Source organism: Ambystoma mexicanum, chromosome 5q (assembly GCF_040938575.1).
Source record: "Ambystoma mexicanum isolate Mex_15411 chromosome 5q, UKY_AmexF1_1, whole genome shotgun sequence".
Classification (NCBI taxonomy): Eukaryota; Metazoa; Chordata; class Amphibia; order Caudata; family Ambystomatidae; genus Ambystoma; species Ambystoma mexicanum.
The window spans coordinates 122,387,176-122,399,806 of NC_090933.1; the positions used below are offsets into that span (position 1 = coordinate 122,387,176).

Genomic DNA, 12,631 nt, shown 5'->3' on the forward strand with positions numbered 1-12,631 from the left:
GTGAGAGAGAAACATGGAGAGAGTTGAGTGGTCAGAGGGGGCAGGGTGTTCAAGTCAAATGATGGTAAAGGATGGATTGGAGTGATGATCAGTTTTAAGGAAGCTGGAGGTGTGGATAAGCACTGAAGTGCTGGCAGTGCACAGAATAGAGGGTCCTGCTGGTTCCATGTGAACTAAGATTCTGGAATTGTGGGGTAGAAGGGAGATAAGGCAATAGTTGGCAGGATTGTAGTGAACAGCGGGTGGATGCTTCATGATAGGTCTGATAGTGGCCACCTTGAAGCAGCCTTGGAAGATCCCAGAGACAAGGGAAGCCTGAAGAGAGGGAAAATGTAGGTGCAAGTAAGGAGTGTCAGTTCATTTAAGGTCTGGAATGAGTAGGGATTTGTAGGAGTCCTGAATGGATTGACAGACCAGAGGGTGGGTTCTAGTTCAGCTTGCGTGGTAGGTAGAAACATTAGAGAAAATGGAGTAGATGAGGTTAAGGGAAAGGACACGGGAAGATGAGGGAGATAATGGAGTTCATTACAGGTGTTGCAGCTTTTAGAGATTGTAGTAGAGAAGTAGCAAGCAAAGCCATCAGCACATAGAGAGGTTGAGGTGGAGATGGGTTAGGGGGATCAAGAATAGACTGGAAGGTCCTGGATAGCTCCTAGAGGTGAGAGCAGAGAAGAGGCGAGGGAGGTGTAATAACATAGCTTGGTGGAGTCAATGGTGGATGGGGAGAGAGAGTGGAGGGATTTCTTGTAAGCAGCAAAGAATGAGGGGGACTCGTTAATGAGAAAATAGAAAATCAAGAAAAAGAGTGGGATACCTGAATTTTCCAGGAGTGCATATAACATCTCAGAGAGCAACACCTAATTTTTCTGTAAGGGAGCAGAGTGCAGGTGGTGGTGTTCAGAGAGACAGATGGATAGTTTTCTAATGAAACTGAAACTCAGTTACTGAATTCAGAGCGACAAACATTTGTTTATGATGGAGCAGAAAATATGTAGCTGGGTTTAGAGTGAGACCCATGCTTTTCCTCAGAGAACAGAAAATCACATGGGCTGGGTTGAAGTGAATACCCATTTTTTGGTGAGGGTACAGGAACCCACAGTGGCTGGTAGTGTGTGAGACACATTTATTCTATGAGGGATCATTCAACTTGATTGAGTGGTTTCCGGACAAGATGTTCTAGTGCTTTGCTGTCTCCAATTAAACAACTGTAATGCATGCATCTAACTCCAGCTACAGTTTTGAACAGGGGTTCTAGCAACCAACAAAATGCCTCTGACCAAACGTCAAAGGGTCCAGTAGGACTATTATGAAGAAGATAAAGCAAAAAAAGCAGGAGAAAGGAAATGCATCTCCTCAAGGAATTACATTTAACTTGGGCTGCGTGCTATAGAAATGGTCAATGTTATGATTACATCTACATTATTTAACCAAACAGGTTGTTTGGCCATCATAGTTGTATTAACAAAAGCGGTGTTTGCTGTTGGGGCAAAAATGGGAAAACCACTATCCAAATTCAACATATTTTGAGTGTTCCACACTCTTTCACATTGCACACAATGAGCAGGATGGCTTTTCTATCTTTTTTTACGGTCAGTGGTTGCTGCTTGGTTGAAACAGCTACCAGGGATCAAAGGAATACCTCATGCCAATTTCCTCTCATTTCATAGATATCCTGAATTAATGTTTGCAGCCCGCCATGCAAATTTCTACTGCCTGGTTATTATACTAGGTGCTTACACAATCGGCAGGCTTCTTTACATCTGAGACGCTAGTGAATTTGGCATCTCCGCTGTCCCATCCATTACTGCGTGTCATGCACTAAGCCAAGGGACCTAGCAGCAAGCCCTATAAATCTGCCTTTAACCTGATCACTGAGAATGGCAAACCTGTCTGTGGGGGTTTGCGAAGCAGCAGATGCCTGGCACATCTCCAGGAAGAACAAAGTGGAGCTTCAAGAATGTCCAGGACTGCACTGCTTTAAGGAAAATAAAATGTCTTGAGACCACAGACAATGCTTACTTACCCCGCGAAGGCACAGCTCGTATCAGGAAACAACTGCACTCCAGTGAGGTATAGCACAGTAGTCTGGCACAATAGGTAAAGGGATGAAAAGTGGGGTTTCTATGTCTCACTGTAGGTGTTGCATGGAAGTGGAGTAGTGTTCCATAATAAATCTTGCCATTCTGTTAACAAGAGGCTGTGCGAACAGTACTCAGATCCCTATTCCAGCCATTTCTTGTCCTCCACATTTACTTATATGGTGTAACTTTTGGTCAGGGGTGAGTAGATTTGGCATCCTGCTCTGTAGCATTTTACAACACGAAAAGAAAGTACCACTTCAAATGTGAAACTGTGCTGATAATAGTCTAGCCCAAGCATGACTCCCAAAGAAATCTGTTTTGCTCTGTGCGGATAATGCTGACCTGAGAACCCTTGTGCACTATAGTCACAGCCCCTTTTGTGGTGGCAGGCAATAACCACTATCACTCAATTTGCTTCTAGGCTCCACTCCTGCCCCCCCCCTCCTCTGTTGAATTGCCGGTGCCCACATGACAAACCTTTCCACCTACTCTGCATGCATTTGGGCACACTCCAATGCTGACGTGCGGCTTACCGAGGGTGCGATGATCAGCTCAAGCTAGGTACTTGGCTCTCCTGTTGCTACCCTCAAGCAGGTGTGACTAGCTGGTTGATCCTGCCAGTAAGAAATGCTTGTTTGAAAGACTAAGCCAGGCATGTGTAAGTATAGACGCGGGTACAGGGAAACGGTCAATGGCTCATTAAATCATTTATGGTTTCTTTGTACATCTGGCACTTTGATATCACTGAGGTGCCACACTTAAGCAGTTAATAGTACCAGGATGAAACTCAGTGAGGAGGCTGTTGAAAACATACACAATTCTAGTTTGCTATTATTTTGCACATGCGTCATTGGTTAGGTCACCTGATTTCTGCTGTACCTTTGTCCATGCAACAATTGGGATTTTATTGTACCATTGCAGCGGCCTTTTGTATTTGGAACAAGCCCTACGCCGGATATCAAGACAACATTTATACCACAGATTTTTACTCCCAGAGATTTTTTTTAGAAACATAAACGCATTATGCTATCATTTGAAGTTGAGCAGGTATCAGAAGCAAAATGAAGCCTGTTCTATATGTTTTGTATGTGCTAATAATTTGCAGTGGTTCTCTTTGGTCTTCAGTACAGGTACATATTTCCTGGACATGCTGAAGAGAGGGTGGGCCTTCTAACGCTGTAACATATCCCCTCATCCCTTTGAATCCCACTGTTTGCTTCCATGTTCTAACTCGGTGACTCATGTCATGCTTTTTCCTGCTTTTCTCTGTGTCCAAATCGCGTGGCTCTTCTCCTGGTCTGCCTTCAGGGATGAGGATTGTGAAGAAGAGGAGGAAGACCTGCCAGTCACAGAGTCCAATACAGAGGATGAGGGGGAGGAAGAGGCCTCTGGGCAGGTGGAAACCAGGTACCAGGTTTCAGTGTCCTCCCACCCTGACCTCACCTCTGAAAACTCTACCTTTGCTCCACTAGTCCATCACCTTCCTTGCCAAGCCCTCCCCTGATCCCTTATTTCACTGAACTCTAATCTAATTCTTCTTAAAACATTAGCTTGACATTGATTTCCTTTTTGACAAACACTCCTCTAAACGTTCCTATCCTTATTAGTAGATAGATCACCTTGATTGACAATTAATACACAATTTAATATGATACCACTGTTCTCTTTTGGTACCACTGGAGAAAGAAGTTGAGCAAATTTGCTGCAATGCTGCTGCCTTGGATGGCCACGCCCTGAAACCCACTGGAAAATAAATGGTCCAACCATTTGCTTTATTTCTGCAGCGCACTGTCCGTGTTTTATGTACTGGAATTGTTTAGATATTGCTTTAAATGTAGCAAGCATAGTATTGAAATAGTCTGCACCACAAAGAGGCGTTATCACAGAGTTTTTGTTTTCTACAGAAAGGAAAAAGATTGGCAGGACTTTATCTGCATACCACAGATATTTGGACAGCAACTGCACAGAAGACGATGTAGGTCTTATGTGTGAAATAATTGTGGAACATTGAGCAACACGTGAGTCTGGAATGCTCCTCAGCTTCCAGAGAGAGAGTTCTCCATCAAAGAACTGCATCCCATGAGAATGTGATGGATCATGGACAAGGACATTTGGTTTATTCAATAAGGCACAACCAAAGAAAAATGTTTTTATACTTTTTAAAATGTTGAGAATGAACAGCCCATGCATATTTCAAATGATAAAGTAAATTGAACAAGGATATCTTGAAGCAACTTCGTTGCGAAATATGGTACCTTTAGAAATCATCAAAGAAATGTAATTAAACACGCAAAGTTCATGCACCATGCTGCTAGCTTAACTCCCACAGAACACCAGCTCTCCTGCACTAATCCTGAAGTTGGAGCACACAAAAACACCCTGCTATATCGAAATCTATTTTCGTAAATTTCGGATTTTTCCTTATTGGAAACTTTCTCTGGCAAAAAAAAAAACACAAGTGCTGTACCTGCTAGCTTGACACTTTCTTCAGTAGGCAATGTGTGGGTTCTGCCTTTATGCTTATGCCTTGCCACAGGCGCGTGGACTCGGATACATGGGGTATTCCTGATGCACAGGAAGACATTCTTGTTGTGTCTCTGCTTGCTCTCATTACAGAAGTAGGCAGACATGCAACAGAGCCAGAGGAGGGAACACTCAAAGCCTTTGCAGAGCCTTAAGCAATCTCTCCACTCCCAAAGGCAGTCACACACTATGTTGCCGGAGTATGCCTAACTAGTTCCCAAAATAAATTGCAGGGTGACTGCAGAAAATGTTGTCAGTAGGTCCAGAACCGAAGTTTATAATATTTGGAACTCACCCTTCACTCGACCATTGAGGTGGCACGCTTGGGCCCCCTGTAGGCTCAGTGCAGTTAGGGGCCGCACCCTCCCTTGTGGGGGCACAGGGAAAATGTTGCTTGTTGACCAATACTGCAGATGGGCTGGTAAAATATTTGCTCAATGTCAGTATGAAGCATGGCCTGCCACACAGCCACATACTTAAGCACTGTCCAGCAGCCCCATAGACTGCACTTTTTCTTTTGTTGATAAATCCAAAATATAAATGTTTCATACACAGTTTATTATAATTCTTTCATTCTTGCTAATTCAAAATCTTCAATTGTTGAGCCAATCAAATGATCGGGGCTCTTAAAAGTCAAGTCTTAATGACGACGAGAGCTGTGTAATACAGTGCTGGAACCCATTGGTCTCTGGGTTGGGTGTGAGCTCTGCCACGGTCCCCAGGCACTCCCTTTGTTTTCCAGGGCTACACGGAAAATATTAGTTTCACAATTGTATATATTTTAATTGTTTTAAGATTTTTTTCGTTCAACATTATTTCATTGAGTTACAACCTTTATCATTGCTTAGAATCACAGTTATCGTCACCATTAATCTGCATACAACTCTTGATTTAACCCAACAAGTACAAGAAAACAGATTTCCCACCCCTCTACCCCTAAGACGGCATAGCAACATCATTGTTTCTTGTAAAAGAGCATAACAAAACACATATTGTACCCCTTTTTTCTACTTGGCCATGGCACATCCACAGACCCCAGCCTGATAGAGCTGGCCTCGCTGCTCCCCCTCCCCTTATAATATGTGGCCTGTCCTGGTTAGCATTCAGGTCAGGTCTCAAAATAGGTTCTGCTATCTCAGACAGGTTTAATGCCCTAAACCTTTGGGTGCATGTTGTGTATGCAAACCCCATTTGCGGTGAAAGTCCTCACTCCTTCCCGTCAAGTTGGTCGTTAGTTTCTCCAGCGCCAGAACAGACCACAATTTAGCCCACCACAGATTTATGTGTGGCACTTCCTGATACCTCCATTTCAAGGCAATGGTCATCTTCGCAACCAGAAGCAAAATGTTATCGCCTCCCCTTCGCAAGTGAACATAGGGTATGTCTCCCTTGTAGGTATACCTAACAGCACCAGTCCTGGGTCGAAGGGAAATGTCCATCCCACCACCCTTGAGATGTACCCCGGATTTTCTTTCTAAAAAGATTCGATCTTAGGGCTGTCACACCAAATATGCAGGAAAGACCCCTCTTTCCAACATTTCCACCAACAGTTGCACTGTATTTCTGTATTCATTTTGTTAATTTGAGTTGGGTTTAGGTACCATCTCAATATCACCTTGTAGGCTGCTTCTTTCACCTGTGCCGCCAAAGCAGTTCATTCGCTCTCAACAATATGCCTTCCCACTCCCTCCCTGTAATCGGTGTGTTCACATCCCTCTGCCACACCCTCATTTACGCCCATTGCTTGTCGGTCTTGGAGTCCATCAAAAAACAATCTATGTAGAGGAGATCAGTTCCTTGGTATTAGAGTCCCCTGTAGCAAGCCTTTTGAAGGGTGTTGTCTTGTCGCAGCGTCCTTAATTTTGTTGCTTTGTGTCCGATGCCTAATCTGATAATATTGGAACCTACCGCATTCCCCCGGATGGTAGTCCCATTTACAGTCCAAGAAGGTTTAGATTGTCACATTCCTAAACAGATCGGAGATGCACCAGCCTCTAGTCTCTCTCCAGCCCTAAAAGGCACCATTTGCTATTGCCGGAGTGAAGTCTGGGTTGTCATAATCTGTCCCAGTACCGCAATGTCGTTCTTGTTACTGCGTTGGTGTTTAGTGATGGTGGTATCATGTGTCTGGGCAAACAGAGGGCTCTCCGTAGTGGTATCCTGCCCACTACTGTATAATGTCCCACCATGGTTTAGGCGAGTCTACCTGACACCACTCCCTTACAAACCTCAACTGTGCTGCATTATAGTATGTTTGGAAGTCAGGGGCCTGGATACCTCCTCTGTTAGATCCATCCATCAGAGTTGCTCTTGACAGTCTGCTTTTCTTTCCTCTCCATATAAACATTCTGATCTCTCTCTGTAGATCTTTGAGCATTTGCTTCGGGACAGTAATCAGGAGCTCTTGGAAAAGGTACAAGAGGCATGGTAATAGGTTCATCCTGATTGTGTTTATTCTTCCAAACCAAGATATAGTGAGCTATTTCCATCTAGACAAATCTTCTTTATTTTGTGCCAGCAGTTCAGGGTAATAAATGTGGTACAGCTTTTTAATGTCAGCTGAAAGACACAACCCTAGATACTTAATACCATTTTTTGCCCATTTAAACATTTAAAGGAACTCAGGGTTCGAAATTGAGGGGAGCTGAGAGCTATTTAGTTCCTGCTTGTAGTCTAGAAGAGCCTGGTTAGCTGGGCACTAACAGCTACCAGGAGCTACCGCTGGCACCCCAAACCCACTAATGTCGAACAAACACACCTATGTAAATTTACCTCTGTGTGTTTGGGTCAATCTACACATCTATATGACATTTAAAGCAGAAGGAGTCATTAATAATGGATACAATTGTATGCTTCGGTCCTATGTGGAAGTTCGATTTGTGGAACGCTACGTAGAAGCTACTCGTTCCCCAGCAGTCGCTTCTGGTCACTAATTAATACTGGATACTGTGAGGGGTCAGACATGTCAGGCAGACACATTTTAGAGGGTTTTTCAAACAATGCAATTTCTTTAAACCAAAACTAGAAATCCAACCCCTATCTTGCCCTACTCTAACAGGATGTCCCTGCCTAAACCAACTAAGGAAACACACTCTAGCATAAAATGTCTGGCCCTCACACTTACACAATAACATAAACAAGAAAGTATATGGACATTTGCAAGTAAAACACTTGTATGTGTAACACCTTGGACTGTAATGATCATAACCTGAGTGAATTCCCCTTCCCCAGGTTTTAGGTAAAAGCCATGTTCATCATCTAGCAATGAAGACATCCAAGGTTAAAACAGAGTTCCAATACAGTTCCTGGTAAAGTCTATTTGGATTGAATTAAACATCCAACACTTCACAGCTCAACCCAGAGAAGATCCTTCTCCTCCAGGAGATATATTCAAGAAGTTCTATAAACAAACATGTACTGCTTCTCTTGCAATGCTATGTAAAAATATAACGTACTGACTCAGAAAGTATCACAGTGCTTCCCCCTAGGCAGTATGAAGCACTCCAGCTTCCTCAGAAAATGTTACGGTGCTCCCTCCTTGGCACCATGAAACATAAAGCTTTTCTCACAGTGCTTTTGTCCTGACACCATGAAATATAACAGCATCAATGTTCACTGGGGTGATCCACTCCCAGTCTTCTACCGCCTCTTTTGTCTGGTCCACTCTCTTGCCAGACCTAACTACTTCAAGTGTGTACCACACACTCTTCTGCGTTTAAATTCAACAACTTCCTCCACTTTAAACAGCTTTTAACATTTCTGTACAATGTTATTTTGAAGACAAGAATTTCACCAATGTCCTTTAAGCTATGCTAGAGAAGCAATGTTGTTTCCTTCTTTTAAACACATAGTCATTCATGTGCAAGCTCTACCTTTAAAGATGTGATATCAGCCCTCTTTCCTCTGGTAGTAATGCTTATGGTTATTCCCTTTTGGCTGAGGGCACCTCTTAGTTTAAGGTAATGCTTGTTCATTCTTTCTTGTTCACTTTGTAGAGGTTTAATACGTGGGTAACAAGATATAATGTTGTTAGGTCCTTAACAAGGCTTGGTATTTGTTTTAAAGTCACTTTTAAGTGCACGCGACCACTCTTAACGTTGTTTAAGCTGTTTGATAAATGTATTAGGTTTAAACTTTCTTCTACAGCGTATTCGTTCATACGCCAGTGCTACATTGTTGCACTCCACTGTCTGACACACTCCAGTCAGCTTTATTCAATTTCACTCCTTCATGAGTGAAATGCAACTGGTTACAGTTGCCCATCTGCACTGCCTGAAGGCTTGAGAACATGCAGCAACACTCACCAGCTCCTCTGCCTCTGTCACAGGCTGCATGGCTTCTACCACAGGTGTTTTCTTTACCGGGCATGCTCCTCTCTGCAAGTTGCCTTCGGTTCCACCCCACAGGCACAGAGTTCGGCTCACCACAACACCATGGAGCACGCCATCCTCCATGCTTGGTCTGCTTCACGCTTCTTGCTACAAAAACTCTGCAGTTAGGTTCACCTGGGGGATGTTTTCAGACTTTACACTTCCCGCTGCACAACCTCTGCAATCCAGACTTTGAGGGAAAAGGACCAACTCAGAATTGGAAACTGGAATAAGTGGATGGTAAATCCGAGCATCCCTTCTTTCCTCCAACTTCTGTAGATTTTGCCAGCAACATATTTTCTGCTGCCACCTCCTTCTGCCCCAGCAAGTACCTCTGCTGCTACAGCTGCTATTACTTCTTCCACCACGACTGCTCCTACAGGCCTGCACCTGAGGGTGCTTTTTAAGCCGCCCAGCCTTCCTCAGGTGTGGGCTGTTAAGTCTAATTGCCTGACCTTCAGGCCTGTACTGCTCTTAAGCCCTCTTCTTGGTCCCAGTATTCCTGGTATTATGGGACTTGGAGTCCCAAGCAACACAATTAAAATTCTGTACTTCTTTTGTTTGGCAGTATGCCTATTATGGGGAAAGTTATATAAGGGAATATTCCAGTCTGCATGACCTTCCCCCCTCTCCATGTGATCCTCCCGCAGAACACCATTCCCATTTTTGGGATCAGGAAGCATCTGCCTTTCCCATGCCACATGGGCAGGGTTCCAGGTGAGATTTGTGGGGTGGACCATAGTTGGCCCGTCACAATACCCAGGAGCTGCTTTTAGCTCCTGCTAATCCAACCTTCATTTTGAGTCCTGGGATGAGACGCTTGCAGGTTCGCTATGCCCTCCTCAGGTTTTGTTAATTTAAGGTTCTTAGACTTATCTAGGTTAGCACGAAAGCTCGATGAGGCCCCATAACTGGTCAACTTCTCTTGGAGCACCACTAATGAGGTATGTGGGTTTTTGATGGTTATAATGACTTCATCTGCAAATAAGGCTATTTTATATATTCGGTTTTCCCAAAATTGACCCCCTAAATCTCTAGATCATCCCCAACCTTAGTGGCAAAGGGTTTCATTATCAAAGCAAAGAGCAAAGCAGAGAGAGGGTACCACTGCCTAGTGCTGCGTTTTAATGTCAGCGGGGCAGACAACACTGCATTATCTCTGACTCTTGCTGTGGGTTCCATATAGATGGGCAAGATTCATCTCACAAAGAGGGGGCCAAATCCTGATCCCTGCAGTACTTCTCTTATAAATATTCAGTTGACCCGGTCAAAGACCTTTTTGGTGTCTAGCATCAGTAATATGGCTGGCCCCATCTTTGCCGATGAAGGACAAACCCCATCTGATCAGGGTGGATGACTGCTGGAAGTATTTCCTCTAGTTGAGCACAAGTATTTTCACAAATACTCTCTCATCTAGGCTTAGTAAAGCGATGGGGCATATGACCCACATAGAGTAGGGTCCTTCCCTGGCTTGTCTATGATGCTTATTACTGCCTGATTCAGTGTATCTGTGATTTATCTCGATTCCAGGACTGAGTTAAAGAGCACCATCATCAGCCACAACAGCTCTCTAGTAAAGACCATGCAGAACTGGCCCGTCAGGCCATCTGGGCCTGGTGCATTATTGGGCTTTTCAAGCTACACAGCCATTTGAACTTCCTCAGCCATGATGGGTCTGTCTAAGCGCTCTCTTTGCTCTGCCGGGATTTTCCTCGGATCTACCCCTCTTACATACTCCCTGCTTCTAGCCTCGTCAGCACAGTCTTCTGGGAATAGTGTCTCCTACAATGTGCAGAAAGAATCTGCTGTCTCATCGTTACTCTGTAGCAGGGTACCCTCTGTGGACCTTATGGCTCTGATCCACGCCAAAGCCTTCCTACATTTCAAGACCTGCTCTAATAAGTTGTCAGTCCTGTTCACCTTTTCATAATATGTGCATTTTAGGTTTAATAGCGTGTGCTCCTCTCGATTTGTTACTAAGGTGTTTATCTGGCTGCATATCATAGTTATTTGTCTCAGGGACCTAGGCAAGCCTCCCTCCTTGTATCTTTCTTCGAGGCTCTTCATGGAGTTTCTCACTTTCCACTCTCTTTAGTTGAACCAAATGGGCACCCACGGACAGGAGCTTCTCCCGTATTACTGCCTTAAAAGCATCCCATGTGTTGTTGAAGTATGTCCCCCCCGGTAGGTTGTCTGTGAAGTACTCCTTTGTTTGTTGCAATTTAATTATGGGGTTGCTGAGGAGCTGTTAAGGAAGGGACTACGTACATTGCCCCTTATCCTATTTGTCAAGGTTCTTGTGCAATATAATCGGCGCATGATCTGAAATTGTGATTTCCCTTATCTGTGCGTCTGTCATATCCTCCCTCAGAGCCTTGAGCTATGAAAATATAATCAATCCTACTATACGGTCTGTGGACGTGTGAGAAATATGAATAGTCTCTCGCCTCTGCGTGTGCTTCGCGGCTAGCATCTATGACTCCTCAATCTCCTAAGTCACGCTTGTACCTTTCTGAGGCCTACATCTCATGTACTTGGCCTCCCTCTGAGTGATCAATAGTAAATCCATGTTCATTTTGATGTCCGCTCCCATAAAAAGGCCACTTTCGCAAATTTCAAAAGTTTGGGTTGGAGATCCACCATAAAATTGCTCTGTCCAGAATTTGGGGCATATACCGATCCAAGAGTGAGGACGCTGCTACCCAGCGTGCAGCTAGCAAACAGAAATCTGCCCTCTGAGTCAGACATCACATCAGAACATTGCAGCACAAATTTTTTTTTACATAGAATTGCCACCTCGCCTTTTTGTTGGTCCAGATGCAACCCAGTGCTGCGTGAAGTGTCTGGTTCGCCTTATCTTTACTCAAAATATGTGTTTCCTGGTTAAGGGCTACGTCTATCTCCATATCACCCAGCAGCTGGAACATTCTGGTTATTTTATTCAGGGAGTTCAGGCCTCTAATGTACAGGGAAAGTATCTTGATCATCTTAGTTGTTTAACCAATTTCGCCACCTTTCTCTTTTTCCAATAATTGCTCTCCCCAGTTTACTAGACTTACCTCCCACCCCATTCGAATCCCTTCACTTACCTATAACACCTTCCAGTAATGATGAGTTAATGGGACTGCCCTTCACCCAGCGATTCCCATCGCCAGCCCACCTCCCTGGGCCCTCATCTCAAGTGACATCGGGGGGGGGATTTGTGGGGAGTGGTCCATGTATAATTTATCTTAATCTTTCACGTTCCATACAGTCAACTTTTTAAAAAGGACACTCTGGTCACTTCTCCATACATCTCGTAGTAGATTCCATGTTTATGGGTCTGGAAGTCAAGTGCGTCCCTGGGGGCCATACCGCTCTTGCCTTTCAACAACCATTCTCTCCCATTCTCTCACCTTCAGATTGGAGGGCCTCTTCCAAGTATGTTCACCTTGTTGAACAGGGACCTCTATCTTTAGGATCGCACACCCTTTTTCCAGGTCATGTATCACCGGTTGTTGTTTGTTCCATCCAAATTGTATGCCCTCCTTTGCTAGTTGTTCCATGATAGGCTTCAGATGTCTTCTTTTTAGAAACATAGAGTTAGAGATATCTTGAAAAAACAGGACTTTTGAGCCTCTAAAGTCCATACAGCTTCTAGTTCTAGCCGCCTGGAGA

General features: G+C 44.2%; 1 protein-coding gene across 6 annotated transcripts in view; it reads left to right on the top strand.

Moving 5' to 3' along the window:
- FHOD3 (formin homology 2 domain containing 3) overlaps window positions 1-12,631 on the top strand; it is a 1,524,242-nt gene that overhangs the window by 1,201,895 nt on the left and 309,716 nt on the right. For 2 of the 6 annotated variants that reach the window (XM_069620636.1, XM_069620637.1), the window contains exon 11: window positions 3,390-3,488. The exons of the other annotated variants lie outside the window; for them this stretch is intronic. In XM_069620636.1, the coding sequence (XP_069476737.1) occupies window positions 3,390-3,488 (99 nt within the window). The remainder of the gene's footprint in view (window positions 1-3,389; window positions 3,489-12,631) is intronic. 6 annotated transcript variants of the gene reach the window in all.